Source organism: Dryobates pubescens, chromosome Z (assembly GCF_014839835.1).
Source record: "Dryobates pubescens isolate bDryPub1 chromosome Z, bDryPub1.pri, whole genome shotgun sequence".
Classification (NCBI taxonomy): domain Eukaryota; kingdom Metazoa; phylum Chordata; class Aves; order Piciformes; family Picidae; genus Dryobates; species Dryobates pubescens.
The window spans coordinates 60,593,057-60,612,455 of NC_071657.1; the positions used below are offsets into that span (position 1 = coordinate 60,593,057).

General features: G+C 40.1%; 1 protein-coding gene across 2 annotated transcripts in view; it reads right to left on the reverse strand.

Annotated features, from left to right (window-relative positions):
* Positions 1 to 19,399, reverse strand: part of HOMER1 (homer scaffold protein 1) — a 97,467-nt gene that overhangs the window by 71,308 nt on the left and 6,760 nt on the right. Inside the window, exon 2 of one of the 2 annotated variants that reach the window (XM_054178006.1) lies at positions 1,623 to 1,779. In XM_054178006.1, the coding sequence (XP_054033981.1) occupies positions 1,623 to 1,779 (157 nt within the window). Of the gene's footprint in view, positions 1 to 1,622; positions 1,803 to 19,399 lie in introns of those variants that run through there. The other variant, XM_009910793.2, reaches the window with a different exon arrangement.

A 19,399-nucleotide genomic window follows, 5' to 3' on the forward strand; every position in this document is an offset into this window, starting at 1 on the left:
GAACACCTTCAAGGATGGCAACTCCACTACCTCCCCAGGCAGCCCATTCCAATGGCCAATCACTCTCTCTGTATAGAACCTCCTGACATCCAGCCTAAACCTCCCCTGGCACAGCCTGAGACTGTGTCCTCTTGTTCTGGTGCTGGCTGCCTGGGAGAAGAGACTAAGATCCGCCTGTCTACAACCTTCCTTCAGGTAGTTGTAGAGAACAATAAGGTCACCCCTGAGTCTCCTCTTCTCCAGGCTAAGCAACCCCAGCTCCCTCAGCCTCTCCTCATAGGGCTTGTGTTCCAAACCCCCCACCAACTTTGTTGCCCTTCCCTGGACACGTTCCAGCAAGTCAACCTCCTTCCTAAACTGAGGGGCCCAGAACTGGACACTATGAAGTGTCCAGAATTAAGTTATACTAGCAATGAGTACTGCTGTGCCTGACACACTGGAGCCTCAACACCAAGTGGATTCAAAGGCAGCCAAGTGGTATGCCAACTGATATTGCTAATGCATTCTTCTCTATTCCTATAGCACCAGAATGCAGGCGGCCACAGTTTGCTTTCTCTTGGAGGGGTGTTCAGTACGTCTGATATTGACTACCCCAGAGGTGAAAATCGATTGCCCTACTATTTGCCATGAACTGATCCAGGCAGCACTGGAACAGGACAGAGCTCCAGAACTATACTCCATCTGAGAAAGAGATATTGGCAGCATGTTAAGGAATTTGAGCTGCCTCAGAATTGGCTGGTACTAAAGCACAGTTCTTTCTGGCACCACACAACTGATGCCACATGGAATAAGTGGGTTGCACTAATAACACCACAGGCTCAAACAGAGAGCCCTAAGCAGTTGGAAAACTCATAAGTGATCACAAACTGACCACAGGGCAAAGATTTTGGTGTGTTGCCAGAGTTAAATTGTATAATATTAGTTGTTAAATAATTCTGCTGGGTGTGACATAGATGGTATAGGATAAGGAGCACATAATGGTTTGTAGCAGGTAAGGCTGTTGCATTCTGTATTACTGACATATGAGTTTATTTACTATTGCTTCTATTTGAGTTGTTCATTCATTCTTTGTATTCTTTCTGTTAAACTCTTGCATCAACCTGCAGTATTTTACATTTTGCTCCAAATTTCCCCTTCCCATCCTACTGGGCAGAGGGATACAGCTGGTAGGAGGGCAGTTGTGTGAACAACTACATGTTGCTCAGCAGCATTCAGACTTACAACCACAGCACTGACAAAGATGTCAAGCAGCACAAGTCCAGTACCAATCCCTGAAGAACACCACTCATCCCTCAGACATAAAGCCACTAGCCATCACTCTTAGAGTGCAATTATGAGGCCAATTACTTATCCACCCAGTTGCCTACTCATCAAATCCATGTCTTTTCAATTGAGAGACTGGGATGCCATCTTGGACACTATCAAAATAAATTTGAATGCATGGAAAATAACATTTTCAGATAAACACTTAAAACATGCAATAAAGCAATGCTGCCATTCTAACATGTCAGTAATCCATTAATCAGACAATGACAAAAGCATCTGAGAAGATACATGAAAGACAGACTAGAATATAAATACAAAAATTCATAAGCAAGCAAGTTTGCTGAAATACAATTTACCTTTGAGCCATCCAAACTTATTATCCTATAGACATTTCTTGTGCTGTCATAGAAGTAGGACACAGTAACAGCATGCTTGCTGGTGGGAACCCAGTTCTTCTTAGTGTTTGGGTCAATCTGGAAGACGTGAGCTCGGGTGCTGAAGATGGGTTGCTCCCTGAAAGACAGAGTAAAAGTCATTAATCTGATCGGTACATAATATAATTGCACCCAAGTTATGTCAGCTGTGCCTCATGGGTAGTACACACATCACTCTGCATAATTTTTTTCCTAAGGAATTCTATACGTGCTGCTGCACAGAGCAGTTGAGCGCATTAATGCAAGAAAAACACCGGCCTTCTAAGGGAAAAATCAGCACTCAGCTATGGTGTCAGATAAAGACAGACATCTCTTACAAAGATTTAGCCCTGTCCTGCCATCTCCCCATCCCTCATACTCTATCGCTTTAAACTAACTGCCATTAACACATGCATAACTTCATTTCATTATACTGTACACTGCAGAGTGTATATGAGTTCAAAACCCAATCTTTTGATACTCTGATTATTCTAATTCATTGTAGGCCACAACCTCAAACTCAACAGTGATTCAATGCAATTAATCTCAAACTAACATTAACTAGGACCAGGAACGTGTGGTGAAGCTCTCACTCTTTAGAGCTTTATAGCTAAACACTTTTTAGCAACACTAAATACGTGCAACTGACAGGGTTCAAAGTTAACTTCTTAGCACATAAAATTATGTTAAGGTTAAAAAAACCCAAACTACTGCATTTTAGAATTTACAACTTATTTTCCCCATGATCATTACCAGGACATACAGTATTGTACAGAAATCTAAAATTATTTTGCTATCCTTAACATGGCTGTCAGTTTAAATTTAGATACATTTTACTGAAAAACATATTGCTGTATTCTTTAGGGAATATTGCCATCAAATCCCAAAGAGATCATGTATCAGGAATTCAAGTTGGATTTAGCTTTTTAGGGGTTTGGACATTCTTGTTTTCTTCAATTTCCAGGATGTGAAGAAATACATCCTTTATCCCTGTCCCCATTACCCTTTAAGAGATAAGCTTTCAATACATTTTTCTGTCCAAAATAAAAGCAAAAGACAAAAGAGTATAATTTTGGGTTAGTAATAGTCAAAGGGTTTAAATCTGACCTCATTATAAGCAGGTAAATGTCAATTCTCAGACATATCTCTGCTGCTTGACAACAAAAGCTTTCAGCAGTAGAATTACTCAGCTGGGAGTTAAGGCACCAGAAGATGTGGTGTCCTCTTAATATTGGGTGTTGGAAGAAGTGACAAGATACAGAATAGAGCAAAGACAGAGAAAAGATAGAGTAAAAGGGAAGCAAGGCAGGCCAGGAGTCTCAATGCACACACACTAGTGCCCCATACAAATGTCACTGTATTCATAGCACTGAGGATGCTAAATCACCAAGCTATGGGAGGTTTGGTAGCTGCTTTCCTGATCCCAATTCCCTGCACACACAAGTTATGCAAAGGTGACTTTCACAGCCCCTTTGCTTAAGAGAATCTTTGAACCAATTCTTACTTCTCTTCTGAATATCTACAATTATTTCTTCAATCATACTTAAACATTAGTTCTTGTCTTCACTCTTAGATATATTTTACACTTATGTCTCAATTAAGCAAAACCAAATGTAATGTGAAGTGTATTACCATAACGCAATCAGCTCTTCTTTCTCTGCAAATTTAAAGAGCCCATCAAAACAAAACTCTTAAAAGTTTGGCAGTTATTTGGATGAAGACTGAAACTGAAGGGAAAAAATACAGGTTCTGACTGCATTAATCAACAGATGAAAAAGAGCTCAATCCAAACTGTAGGTATTTAATGAATACACATTTGACCAGCACTCTCCAGGGTGACAGAGGCTAGGCTTGGAGGTGCTGTAAGGACAGTCCTCTCTGCCACAGGGTTTACTGTGTCATGAAGGGGGCCTATGAGAAAGCTAAGGAGGACCTTTCTACAAGGGCTTGTAGTGATGTGACAAGGGGAAATGGATTTAAGCTGGAAGATCATAGATTTAGACTGGATGTTAGGAAGAAATTCTTTACAGTGAGGGTGGTAAGACACTAGAACAGGTTGCCCAGGGAAGTTGTGTTCCAGGCCAGGTTGGATGGGGCCTTGACCTGGTCTAGTGGAAAGTAACTCTGACCATGGAAGGCAGGGGTTGGACCTAGATTATCTTTAAGGTCCCTTACAATCAAAACCATTCTGTGATTCTACAATGTTCAGTTAGAATAGAATAGAATAGACCAGGTTGGAAGAGACCTTCAAGATCATCACGTCCAACTCATCAACCAATCCAACCCACCTAAACAACTAACCCATGGCACCAAGCACCCCATCAAGTCTCCTCCTGAAAACCACCAATGATGGCAACTCCACCACCTCCCCAGGCAGCCCATTCCAATGGGCAATCACTCTCTCTGTATAGAACTTCTTCCTAACATCCAACCTAAACCTCCCCTGGCACAGCCTGAGACTGTGTCCTCTTGTTCTGGTTCTGGCTGCCTGGGAGAAGAGACCAACATCCGCCTGTCTACAACCTCCCTTCAGGTATTTGTAGAGAGCAATAAGGTCACCCCTGAGTCTCCTTTTCTCCAGGCTGAGCAATCCCAGCTCCCTCAGCCTCTCCTCACAGGGCTTGTGTTCCAACCCCCTCACCAACTTCATTGCCCTTCTCTGGACTCCAGCAAGTCAACATCCTTCCTAAACTGAGGGGCCCAGAACTGGACACAGTACTCGAGGTGCGGCCTAACCAGTGCAGTGTACAGGGGCAGAATGACCTCCCTGCTCCTGCTGGCCACACTGTTCCTGATGCAGGCCAGGATGCCATTGGCCCTCTTGGCTGCCTGGGCACACTGAAGGCTCATATTCAGCCTACCAACTGAGACTTTCAACATACTACAGGTTAGGACTTCAAAACATGAAAATAAGGAAAACCTGTATGACTAAAGCAAGCAGTAGAAGACAGTAAAAAAAAATTAAAAAAAAAAAATCTGTAAAAGTCGAGCTGTTCGGCCCCGAGCTGCCACTCTCCCATACTCTTAGCACAAAAATCTTCCAAAGCCCCACCTAAATATCCTCAATTTGTTTGAAGAGGTGGCCTGCATATTCCTGGTGATTGCTCAGCAGTGTCACAAACACAAACCAGAGCATGATGCAGGGCATGTTTGTGGGTCTGGCACACCATTATGTATGGAACAGCATAAATTAAGCTTAACTACACTTTTTATTGCTTCTGATAAAGCTAGTTAGTCTTGCCTTTCCATGTTCTAACTCAAATTACAGCTTTGTTGAATAATAACGTGTCTACCTTGTGGAAAAAGCATAGCTCCCTTCATTAAACTATAGGGATAAATCAAGATTTTGCCAGATAACTGGAGTATTTAGGATTTGTTTTCTGACTAAGACACTAACCTTCAGATGCTTTTAGAATGAGATCAATGTTTTGACACTTGGCAATGAACTCTTATAATGTTTGTTAAAAAAAAAATGAACTTGTGCACCTGAAGTCTACAGGACTAAACATGCTATAGAATCTGTCACTGGTGTGCTGAAGTCCTCTAAAGCCACTATACAGTTAGGTCATCTGTATTTTTCTATAGCAACATATTATAGCAATACTTAAATTTTAGATTTGCTAAAACATTCAGAAACAAAAAGAAATATATAAACCATATACAAGGTCTGTAACTTCGGCTGATCAGCATTTCACTCAAACTTTCTGCTCTTTCTTTGTCCACACAGGACATCACGCCCTCCCAGTTACTTAAGTTGATGTAGTATTAGTTACAGGTGTATTAGTATTAGTTAAATAGGAAAACAGCTTCCTTTTTATCATGCTAAAAGTGTGCAGGTTAAGTTTTTGGGTTTTTTATATATATATATATAAAAGTTTATCTATTTTTGCTTATATAGAGTTGAGATAGGAAGAAGATAACAGATTTAAACAAGAAAAGAAAATTCTGTCAGAAAAACCTAACAGTTCCCTACTGTTCCTTCTTCCTCTTTCAGCTTTCTCATCATTCTTTCATTACCAGAATTCTATCAGTAGGCAGCACAGATATAATTTGCAGGCAGTAATTTTGCACACAGTGAGTCCTGAGCCTCTATAATATCTGTCATCCAAGGTAATTTCTCTACATATCAGACAACATCAATCTCCTGCATGATCTTTCAGGTATTTGCTGATTACTCCTAGATTTAAGAGAGGACAAAGATCTTTTTGCTTTTTCAGAACTAAAGCATACCAGGGCTACAATTTTCTCTCAATGCCTTACCACAGTCTTAAAAAAAATACTCTCTCTAGCTTGATTTTAAAGCTGCATTTTGTTACTCTAAGCAGCTTGAGGAGAGATCCCTGAAAAGAAGTAATTAGAGTGATTAAAAAATGCACCTGTAGTCAAAACTAATTCATCAACTATAGCATTCGAAGACAGACAATGGCTTCTCCGGAGTCTGGACAAACAATTCTGCAAGCACAATTCAAAGCAACAGAAGGAAAAAAGAATTTTTCTTATTCCTAAAAATGCTCTGGAGTCTGATACCTTACAGGGTAGCTTGTGGGACAGCACTGGCTTCTAGTCTTATGGAAACTCTTCTGAAATAAAAACTTATACTGGACAGAAAGTTATTGACAACTGACATCTTGAAACTAAAATTACAGGGTACTTGAACTCAGTCTACTTGTGAAACAAGCGCATATTAAGATTTTGCTTTCTATATTGCATAATATAACAATTTTAATATCTCAAAATATTCTTTGAGATAATAATAAAGTTACACTTGAGCAACCAGATCTAGTTTTACACTTGGACCTGCTTTTGCTTGTTAGATTTTGCGGTTGAGTCTGGGTTTCTCAAGGTCAGCAAAAACATGCTCTGAGATACTATCCAAGTTGTAAGAGCATTCATATAAAACTCCCTGGAAAAGAGCCTACAGGGAAAGACTTCAGAGCACTTGCTATTATTTATAGTGAAAGCATACAATTAGATCTAACAGAAACACCATGGTGCCCATTCTGGTAGAAATGTGACAGAGATCTTCAGATTCATCCAATTTTACACGTGGATCATTTTGTGTCAGCATACCGCATAGACCCACACAATCCCTTTGGATGTGGGTGGCAACTTTATGGACATGTAATCCTACAAAAGAGTCTATTTCGGGGGCAAAAAAAAAACCAAAACCCAAACTACTCTGTGCCAACCTCAACTAAATGCTTAGGGAGCCCATATATGAGACTTTCCAGAGGAGGATGGGAAAGAAGAAAGGCAGAGGAATATCCTACAGGCAGGCACTTGTAAGACAGCACTTAGAAATTACAGTCATCATGTAAAATTGCAAGAGCTAAGATTACCATACCTTGGGAAATAAGGCTCTTGCTATTAAAAAAAAATAAAAAATCCAACCCCCAAAAAACGTAATTGTGAAAAACAATAAGAAATTGGATTTAAACTCATTCCTTTCCAGTCTGTAATTCCCATTCATAAGAGACCAGTGAAAGATAGTAGTTATTGGCACACTTTGGAATAGTAAAGAGCTTCAGCACAGATTTAAAATTAACTGTAGCATGGCACAGAGATTACAGAATTACAGAATGTTAGGGCTTGGAAGGGACCCCCAGAGATCATTAGGTTAAACCCCGCTGCCAAAGCAGGACCACCTAGGGCAGGCCACACAGGAACACATCCAGGTTGGCTTTGAAAGTCTTAAAAGGAGATCCCACACTCTCTGGACAGCCTATTCCAGTGCTCCATGGCCCTCATTACTGTCTCATCAGTACTCAGTAATGTCAACAGCATGGAAGCTGGCAAAAGTTGCAAAGAACAAATCAGTGCCCAGGTTACTACCCTTCACAGGACAAGAAAAGGAAGGCAGAATGAGCTTATTGTCAGGACAGTGATGGTGGCAGGACAGAATATTGTCTATACTGGCAGACCCAGACAGAGGAGATTGGAGAGAGTCTTTGACCAGGACACCAGTGACCTAGTTTTGATATACTCAGACCTCTCCCCTCTTGCCTCATTTCAAGTCATTCTTTTGCCCATGACCAAGTTCTTCTTGGTACTCTCCCTCTTAGAAAATACCTTTTTCAAGTCTATTTCACCCATGTTTCTGTTCAGGCATCTCACTGACTGTGAAACCATCAGGAATAAAGACCCTTTAAACAGCTGTCCTCTAAGTATTTGTCTCAAGTACTCTCCTCTGCCCTCTTGCCTCCATAACCTTAACGACATATTTGTTTCAAAATGCTCCAATCAGTGTTTTACATGCAATGAACATATCTACCTCAAAAGTATTACAAAGTGTTGATAATGAAGTCAATCACTAATTCAATTAGCATACTTTGAGAACACCAAGCAAACATTCTGCCTTCAAACCTGCATTAAGCTTTACTCCATTCACAGTCCTCCTTGAGCCTCACCAAGGCACAGAAAATGCCAAAACACTCCAAGCCAAGAACTGTCTTTCTTACTAGCCTGTCTTCATGCACTTAACATTGTCTGGAAAAGGTTTTAACATATTAACTTAAAATACATGAGATTAATGGAATAATTATTTTGATAAGTCAGTGTTAACTTCACTGCATGGCAGATAGATGATTTAGTTTTGTTTTTTTCTTTCCTTAATTTTCAAAGCAAATTTGGAAGACTTATGTTGGGAAGACAGAATTAAAAACTTTTAGGCTGTATAAGCATGTAACAAACTGGTCTGCAACCAGATAGCCAAGAATGGAAAGCCCTTAAGACTAAAGGTTAAAATAATCAGAAACAAGACACAGTAGTTAAGAGCAGTATCCAAAGACAGTAATATTCTGTCAACCTTTGTAGAGAATGTCTCATTACAGCTTCTTTATGTAAACCAGAAACAGTGTGACAGTTTAGGCTGTGCCCTTTTAAAAAAAAAAAAAAAAAATCCAAGCAAATCTACCATTGGGTGTAGAAAGGAAAACAAAGATTATTCTAAATGAATTTCACTGGTCAGATGTGAGATGCACCACAGCAGTATCTCTCACATTCTTTTTTCTCAGTCTCACTCCATCTCTTCCTGCTGGCATGAATGCTGTCCTGGACAGAGAGACACCACTTACCAGCAAAACTTGAGATAAACATTACTGACTTACTAACAATGCTTTTGAACTATCTAAAAATCCCTCTATCATTTTTCCTTTTCTCTTTTCTTCTAATTAATTAGAGGGAAAAGGGAGGGAGAGACTGGGGGCAGGGTGAGGTGGAATTCTCCTGCCCAAGGAGGATTTCTGTGCTGTTTGCCTTTTGTAAATACCCATATGATATTGTAAATACTGTATACTCTGTACACATTCATTGCATTCCATTATTGCTTGTAATATACAGTTCATTCGATTCTCTCTGGGTTCAGCTGAGCTTTTGTTGATGTGCGTGGGTTAAACCATCACATTACACAAAATTGACACCCAACATGAGGCAAGATTTGCTTGATTTATTTCTGCTTAGACCAGGGGAGCGAACATGAAGTTGTTTTGGATTCGTTGGCATCTGATCATTTCTGCATGGGGACAGCAACTTCAGGAAGATGACACAGATGAGGAAGACAATGACATTCAGACCACTAGTGCCCCCAGGCAGGAAATAAGGCATGTGAGGAAGGATTACATCAGAGCAGAGAATGAGCCAATTCTAACTTGGCTTGGCAGATGTTTTGATACAGGTGTATCAGCTCTAATAGTGGGAGACAAGTCAGCATCTCAGCTAGGCAGTCTCTTCAAGGATAGTGGAATAGACAGACATCTAGGCAGGTGACTCGGTAAGGTTTCTCTCTGGATATGCCTTTTAGTGGCAGGTCTTATGAGATACCCATCCAGAGATGACCTTCCATGGAATCCTAAACCCTGGAACACCATGGATAAGGGAATTAAGCATTTGAGAGAATTTGCTGTTAGAAAAGTGATGTATGGCAATCATAGCACTCTGAATCCTGATGAAATTTCTGTGGGAACTGGTCTTGCTAAAAATCTCATCAAACTTGCTCCTCCTAATTATGCTACTATTCTGGCAAGCAGAATTGTGGCAAGAAATTATGGTGGAGCTCCTCCTACAGCTGGCCATTTCACTGACCAAATGAGACAACTGGAGGATAATCCCACACGTTTCTTCGGTTTCAGCCATTGAAACTGTCTGGAAAAATTGAGAATTGCATGAAAGAGCTGAAGGAGGAATTTTAAAATTCTGTATCAAAATTGACCCAAGGTAATAATTCCAATTCTTCCTCCAGATGGATATAAGTTTCAACTGTTTGGAATAGACATCCTCCAAGGAGGTCATTCCAAAACAGGCCAAACCAAAACAGACCACAGAGGCAATCACGTGGGAGTTATTTGGGTAACTCTGCGTGATCAGTTTGGTGAGAACATGAACAGATGGGATGGTCAACCAACTTCTGATCTTTTCAGGAGACTAAGGGATCTGCAGAGTGGCAGAACCCAAGGTAGTAATACCAGAAGGGTAGCTGTTACTTCCACAGTTTCCCAGAACAATTCTAATAGCTCCAACAGCGATTCCAACACTGGACACTGTGCTAACTGCACCTGTGGACATATTCCCCATAATTAAGGGTGCCCTGCCTCCCACCAGAGGGAGGAGAGGAATAATGGAGATAACAGAATCTATTGGGATGTGTACATCCAGTGGCCTGGCACTTCAAAATTTCAGAAGTACAGGGCCTTGGTTAACACAGGAGCTCAGTGCACCATAATGCCATCAAATTGTCAGGGATCAGAGCCTATTACTATTCTGGGAGTCACTGGTGGATCTCTAGAGCTAACTAAAATAGAAGTTGATATAAGTTTAACTGGTAAAGTGGAAGAAGCATACTGTTGACAAGACCTGACACACCTTGTATTTTGGGAATTGATTTTCTGAGAGAATGGTGTTTCAAAGACCCTAAGGGTTACAAATGGGCTTTTGGAGTAGCATCTGTAGAAACTGATGGACAAAAATTGAAGCTGTCTATTAGACCTGAGCTTTCTGATGAATCTGCAGTAGTGGGACAACATGAGATAGAGGACATAAAGTTGCTGGTTGCTTCTGAGACTGTGCATCGCAGACAATACAGAACCAACCATGACTCTTTGTTGCCCATTCAGAATCTGATTCGTCAGTTGGAAAGTCAGAAAGCCATCAGCAAAACTCCTTCACCTTTCAACAGTCCAGTGTGGCCTGTGTGAAAGCAGAACGGAGACGGGCGTCTGACAATCTATTCCTGGGCTCTGAATGAAGTAACTCCACCTATGGGTGCAGCAGTACCAGACATGATGGAACTCCAGTATGAGCTGGAATCCAAAGAGGCCAAATGGTATGCTACCACAGACATTGCTAATGCTTTCCTCTCTATTCCCATAGCAGGCCTCAGTTTGCTTTCATCTGGAGTGGCATACAGTACACCTTTAGTCATTTGCCCCAGGGGTGGATCCACAGCTCCAGCATCTGTCATGCAGTGATCCATGATGCTCTGGAGAAAGGTGGTGCTCCAGAACACATCCAGTTCATCGATGATATCATTGTCTGAGGTAAAAATGCAGAAGAAGTCTTCAAGAAAGGTAACAAAATCATTGACATTCTTCTGAATGCAGGTTTCGCCATCAAGAGAGACAAGGTGAAAGGACCTGCCAGAGAGATCCAGCTTCTGGGAGTGCGGTGGCAGGATGGACGCCGACACATTCCAGTGGATGTGGTAAACAGAGTCTCCACCATGGCAAATCCCATGAACAAGCAGGAAACTACATTTCTTGGGTATAGTGGGATTTTGAAGACTGCACATTCCTGGATACAGTCAGATTGTGAAACCTCTGTATGATGTGACTTGAAAGTTTCCACTGGGGACCTGAACAACCACAGCAGCCTTTGACCAGAAAGAACAAGAAGTAGTTCAAGCAATGGGTCTGGAACCTGTCCAAGATGGTCCAGACATTAAGAACATTTTGTACATGGCTGCAAGTGACAATGGTCCAACCTGGTGCTTGTGGCAAAGAGCTCCAGGTGAGACGCATGCATGTCCTCTTGGCTTCTAGAGTCAAGGCCACAGGCAAATTTACTCCAACAGAGGGAGATATTCTAGCTGCCTATGAAGGAGTGAAAGCTGCTTCTGAAGTAACTGGAACTGAGTCAAAACGTCTCATAGTTCCTAGATTGCCAGTTTTGAATTGGATGTTCAAAGGTAAAGGTTCCACACCACATCATGCCACAGATGACACATGGTCCAAGTGGATGGCTCTGATAACACAGAGAGCTCGAATGGGAAATCTTGAAAGACCTGGTCTGGTGGAGGTGATCACAAGTTGTCCTGAAGGCACTAACTGTACTGAACCTCCAGAGGAGAGAGTAACTTGTGCTGAGGAAGCTCTTCCTTACAATGACCTTTCTGATGAATTTTTTTAATTTTATTTTTTTTTTTTAAAGGCACAGCCTAAACTGTCACAGATAGATTTGGGCAAAGATCAAAACAATGAGGTGTTTCCTCATAGGTTATATGGTGATTTAAATACTAAAAGCCACAACATGTTTCTGCCAGACCCAAACAAAGCAAACATCTCAGCTCTGTGTTGACTGACTTTGCACACCAGGTAAAGCACCCTTTTATTTGGGACAACAGTATCGGTAAAGAAGAATAAAGTGAATTATCTAGTTGAATTGTATTTTCCGGAATACAGTGAAAAACTGAATGACAGTGCTGATTTGCCTTCAAACAAGCAATAGATCATATTAATCTATAATACAGTGAAATCAGATATGCTTCATGTCCAGATCAACAGTCAAATTGGAGAAAGCAGATGAAATTTGACAATGCATGTACATTCTTCAGAGAAACAACACAGCACACAGGATTTTGCAGTAAAAATTGAGTTAGCTTTAGCTCAGGCATTTCATGCTGCTGTTTAGGTAGTATCTCACTAGCTGCTAGTTCCCACTATACTGAACCTCTGCAAGAACTCTCTCCTTACTGCACAGAACAGCCTGCAATCCAGAACTACAGTTTTCTGAGGTTCCCAAGAGTAAAGGCATTCCTGTTGAGCAAAGAGAGTCAACATGTCCTCAATGTCTTGATGAAAAAAGAACACAGGAATTACATTTGCCAGTTATGACTCAAACACCTATATTCAGAATAAAATAGGTATTACTTAAAATTAAAGCTTATGTTCTGGAGTAAGAAGAAAAAAAAACCAACAACAATTCTGAAATGTTTGGAATAATGTCAGTGAACATGGAGCTGTGTGATAGTAGGGTTTAAAAAGCACCAGAAGGTTATGATTTTAAAAACAAACAAACCCAAGAAGCCCACAAACAACCCCCCCCCCAAAAAAAATAAATTGGATTTTCTTTCATTCTTACACTTCTGTGCCTGCTCTCCAGTGCCCCAAACTACTATATGCTACTCAAGTTCTGCACACAGGCTGCCAGCATAAATGTTACACGAAACGTGAAAGATTTATCACTTACTATGAAAGTTCTTCCAGTAACTGCATGAAAATCCATCTCTTTAAGGTTTTATCTGTCCTTCTACTCAACCTTCAAAAGCTTGTTTTCACATCATGAATCAAGTGACAGTTTTGGGAGTCAGATAAGATAATAAAAAGTATATTTCCAAGAACAAGCACTCAGCTGTATCTTCACACTTTTCACTTCAGTTTAATAAGTTATTCCATGAATATAGGCATCATTAGAATTTTTCCAGATATCTACATGATTATTTCTCTAAACCACGCAAGTAGGTGGACAAACGTATCTCTGAATTAACTTTTACCTTAAATTTAGTTTTATGTAAAACTAATGAGAAAAAAAAAATATTCAGTTCTTAATGACTTAAGAGCAGATAAACTATGGTAGCTTAAATTTTTGGACAGTTATTTACCAATAGTGAAAAGATTAAGCAATCATGATAGAAAATATTAAGTTTTAGTTTATTTCAGTATTTGGCTATTTTACAAAAAACAGGGTCAAGCAAGTTAAGGAAGGAGTTCTCTCTTTACAACTAGACATTTAAGATGTATAATTATTTTCCATAGCTGGTTACTGAATGTGTTAACTAAAAGAAAACAGAAAAACAGCTTTGTATCAGGCTATGAAAAAAAACTAACAAATATCCCAAAGCAAATGATAGTGAGGTTTTTTTTTTTTAATTTCTCTAGTTCCTTAACAATCTGTATAGAGGCAATCTTTCCTTTGCAATCTACATCTAAAATCTCCTGTATGTCAGATTACTCTTACAGAACCCATGCAAATACATCAAGGGAGAACAGAAAGCAGCTTAACTGTTCAACTTCTACTGTTATCTAGTACAGCACTTTAACATGCAGTCATACAATGATTAAGTTACAGCTTCCTGCCTTCTGCACCACCAGGGTTTTTTGGTTGTTGGTGGTTTTTTTTTTAACTATAAATACTCTAGACTTGGTCCAAAGGGACAGTATCTACATTCTTCAAAACCAGTACAAGACCTACAGTGTAAGCCAAAAAAACCAAAAAAAAACCCCACACCAAAAAAACACAAAACAAGCAAGAGGGAAAAAAGAAAGCAATAAAGCCCCTATACCAACAGAACACGCACAGCTCTCCAAATACAGAAGTGAGACACCAAGAGCACAAACATGCTTTGAGATCCAGAAACAACACTGGCGAGTCAGGACTCCATGCTCTGCTTTATAAGCAGGTTCAACAGCACTCTCCTTTCCAGGTGCATGGAGGATGGCTCTAGATGGGACATGAAGGGCAATCAAGCTGTTGAAGGGTCTAAAGCACAGTTCTTATCAGGAGAAGCTGAAGGAACTGTTAAGCTGCTGAAGGAACTGGGGAAGGTACTATTGAGGGCTGAAGAACTGGGGAAGACTGTTTAGAAGGGCATGCAGCAGTAGGACAAGGGGCAAATACTGGACCAGGCTGCCTAGAGATGGGGTTGAGGCCCTGTCCCTGGAGACACTCAAAATCTGATTTGATGTGGCCCTGGGCAGCCTGATCTAGCTGGAGGTGTCCAGGGTGCTGGGGGGGGTTGGATAAGATGACTTTTGAGGGTCCCTTCAAATTCAATGCAATCTGTGAGTCCATGAACCAGATTTGTTTAGTCTGAAGAGGAAGCTCAGAGCATACCATCTAACCTCAAAGAAGTGGGAAAGTGGGAATCGGTCTCTTCTCCCAAGAAACAAGCAGTAAGACAAGAGGAAACGGCCTCAAATTGCACCTGAGGAGATTTAGGCTGGATATGAGAAAAACTTTTTTCACTGAAAAAGTAGTTAAACATTAGAACAGGCACTCCAGGGCAGTGAAACTGTTCATGGAAGTGTTCAAAAAATTGTGTAAACATGGCACTTAGAGACATGTTTTAGTGGTGGACATGGCAGTGTTAGGTTAGCTGAATGTCTTTTCCAACCTTAATTATTCTATACTTCTATGATTTTTCAGTCTATTGCAATCTCCAGAATGCAAGTCTAATCCCATCTGGCATGTTTGCTTTGTCATGTTTCACAGACACACTCAAATTAGATCATGGACTCTTTGAGTAGTTTCCTTTGTTAAAACAATTTTCAGTTTGAGATAAGGGTTGTTGATGCTAGTCACAAATAACTAATTAGATTGTCTGATGCTGACTAAATGAAGTGAGAATAATGTCAAATCAGATGGGACTTCTTAGGTGCTGTTGCTGAGGGACAGATGGAATAAACATGACTCTGCAAACACATGAAGATTTTATGTTAATTATACAATTTTGTGGGATATAAGGGTCATAAGACACATTCAAACAAAGACTGAAACTCCTTGCTTTGTCTCAACATGAAAGCACACAGCTCTCCAAAAATCAAGATCCTCTGTTTTAAAGTTTGGTTAGATCAGTTTAGTCACTCTAATGAAATCCTTCAGAGCACTGACAAGCATTACTTGCACAGCTAATGCAGCAAGAAGGGACCAAGAGCAGAGGGCTGGCACTAGGACATGCATTCAAACACTAGTGGTAATCCTGCATTAACTTTAATTCCATAAAACATAGTAGAGTTCATTAAATAATGTAGATTCAGTATTTTGTAACTTGGCATTTGGTGTAATTTTGTGTGCTCCTTCAAGTCTCATCATTGCCTATGACAACAATTTACATTCTGATGGTTGTATTTCATACGTATGGGGCAACAGAGACAGGGGTATGGCATTTGACAACAGATGCAAATGAGAATTTCAGCATCTAGAAATTAAGAGGGAAGACAAAAAACATAGCATCAATTTATGTGTTTCCACTAGATAATCAGCAATTACATAGTAAACAGTCATCGTATTTAAAAACTAGTACTATTAGATGATGTTCAGTTTAACTACCATTTTTCCAGTCATCTTTGCCTTTGAGAGACAACATCACACTAATACTAGTCATAATTTTGCTATTCTGAAGACTTGATCTATCAGTAACTTGTTCACAACAGAAAAACCAAGGAATATATTTATGACACTCTTAACATACTTCTGTAGCAAAAGAAGGCTTCCTCATTTGTCACCACAATCCTTAGCAATCTTTCTTTGGAATGCTTATCACTTTTATTCTGCTTGCTGGTTTTAAACTTCCATTTTGCTTCCTTGAGGGTCTTCATACAGAAAAGATCATACTTCCTTACACTCCTCACCTCAAACAAATTCACCTTTTTTTCACATTTCCAGGTTACTAATTTTAACATGCCTTTCCACAGATCTCTTATTTAATATTAAGGAGCTGTCAGTTAATAGTTTTGAAAGCTTTTATACTTAACCCTCAGAAAAAGGCATGTTGAAATAAACCATTAGAATAACATGCATGTTGATCATAGACACCCCAAAGCTTTACCAGCACAGAGCAAGTGGAATGAACCCAGCTGAGTAAGCAAGCGTTTCATCAGTATCACCATCAACTTATCTTCAGTTTGTAATCAGCTTGGAGAAAAGAAGGCGCCAGGAAGAACTTATAGCAGCCTTCCAGTAGCTGAAGGGGGCCTACAAGAAAGCCGGGAAGGGACTTTTTACCATGGCTTGTAGTGACTTGATGAGAGGGAACAGCTTTAAGCTTGAGGAGGGCAGACTTAGGCTAGATATTAGAAATTCTTTACAGTGAGGGTGGTGAGACACTGGAATGGACTGCCTAGGGAGGTCATGGATGCCCCCTCCCTGGAGGTGTTCAAGGTCAGGCTGGATGAGGCCTTGAGCAAATTCATCTAATGGAAGGTGTCCCTGCCTGTGGCAGCAGGGGGTGGAACTAGATGATCTTCAAGGGCCCTTCCAACCTAAATCAGTCTATGAATCGATGAATCCCATCCACACTGCTGCAGCTGCATGCTGAGTTGCAAAAATAATCACTGGCCCACATCACAAGATAAGAATTGGATTATTTCATTTGAATTAAGGTACTAATTTAGAATCCTAGAAAGGTAAACAAATTAGTTCTGTATTTGTAAGTAATGAATTTATTTAAATCATCTCACTGAGCATTGCAGGAAGTATAAAGCCTCTTCAATTCACTTCACACATAGCATTTTCATGCCATCAAGTCCCTCCCTTTTGATACCTTACAGCCTAGTAAACACTATTGAATTTTGGAATCAGTGGCTGCACATATATTGAGCTGTAACTGAAAGAGACAGATCCATTTCCCTGATTGTTCACAGCATACATATGCCAAATACCTTCTGAGACTCCTTCCTAAGGTAGGACACACAAATATGATTCCTGATAGGGCCCCACAGCAGTAGGCTCATCAGATCACTGACAGTGTTCCTAAGACAGCTCCAAATCCTTCTTCCCCCAATGACATGCCTTGCACTGTCAGGCAACTTCCCACCAATTCACAACAAGCACACAAGGGTACAATCCATTTTTAAATACATCAGTATGACCACACTGTGCACAGAGCAAACGATCCCCTGCAGAACCTGCTGCTGAGGATGATGGGAATGGATACAAAGGTCTGTACAGTCAGTATCAGCCAAGGGTCTGCGCCAAGTGCTGTGCCATGGGGGTGGCGCCTAACAGCATTTTTTAAGATTGCAGAAATGTTTGAATTGCTGGATTTTGTAAAACCACTTTGAGCTTTAACATGCATGTGTTGAGGGTTACTACTCTTCCTTGACAATCCTCCTGCCAAGGCATCCAACTATTCCTTTAAAATTATTCCAGAAATACATATAGTATCCTATACGTAATGCTGCAAATGACAACAAAATCCTCCAAATCAGCAGCGTCCTAAGTCTTACAAAAGCAATAGCCAGTGGCAGAAGTAGCAAGACAACAAGTGAGAACGTGAAACAGAAGCTAACCTCTAGAAGAACTGACTTGAATCTGTCAGCACAAGTGATTTGAAGAATACCATGTCCATCTCTGAGCACACAAGAGCAGAAGTATTACTTAAATCTGGGATTTAAGTTTGTTACTAAGGAGAACTCTTTATATATATTACTTTCACACTAATTAAATTTGGTCTTTGTAAGAACAACCGGGGAAGCAGCAGGCTGTTTTCTTTTGTCTAAGAACTTCACTCCAGAATAATACTAATGCTCCAATTTTGGTACCAATAAATGTGTTATAGATGTTATAGACAAGACCTCTATAATGATCTTCAATCTATCCCAGTCACATAACTATTCTAGCTTTTGTTCCAATCTCTTTTTAAAAATTCATAATTAATGTGGACAAAGAAGAATTTTAAAAAATATGTACTGCATATTTAAGGTCACCAAACACATAAAAATGATCTCAGATCTTGAGTGGCTAGTACGATCTGTTGTAAAAGACAGGAGTAGCATTTGCATTCTGATGTAAGATAACTTAAGGAATCTAGAGTTTAGTGCTCATGTTTCACAAAAATCCTACCAAAATGGATCATCACTTAACCACCTGCTTCAGTACCTGTGTCTTTTTACAGAAAACATCTTATAGATCTCTGGACTTTTACCATTGTGCATAGCCAGACATGCTGTCAGCTGAGCCTTCCTAGGACCCAAATCAGCAGGACAGCACTTATTCCCAAACACCGCCAATCATTTCCCAAAAGGAAACCAGTCTAGATGCACACAGCTCTGGATGCCTGGGCAGTAGATTTGTTATAGCACATAAAGAAAATCCTTCCATTTTGTAAAAGAACAAGAACACATACTGAAATGAGGGGGACACATATTTGGACGTTGAAAATGCACTTGAAGTCAGTAACCAGAAGCTAAAATAAGTTAATGCAAGTGAAGCTGAAACTAAGTTAATGCAAGAGAAATTATATCTGTCTAATGGCAGGTTAACTCTTTTAGTCACACATGAATCCGTGAAAAATACAGGTAGGGTAAAAATACAGGTGTTCCAGTTTCCAAGTGACTTGGCCAAATAGTTGCTTACCATCTCAGGGCTGCATGCAATCATTTGACAACACAGCTACATGGCATGTATTGCTCGTATGCACTTATTTTGTTGGCATGGAAAGTACTTTACAAGAAGCCCTGATACAGCTGCACACTCAACAGTAAGTCATGTATTTGGAAAAATCCCTGCTTTCTCAAGTATCACACTACATTATTTTAGATTTTTGTACAGAAACCAGGACTAGGAAACTGTTGGAAATGAACAGCACAAAAAGCAGGAATTGCAAAAATACATGTCAAAGACAATTTATTTTGCCAGCACTTCACTGTAGAGTGTTGACTATTTAAAGCTCATTCTTCAGTTTTCAAAAATCAAGGAAGATCTCATTGTCTCCTGCTACAAGAATAACTTTG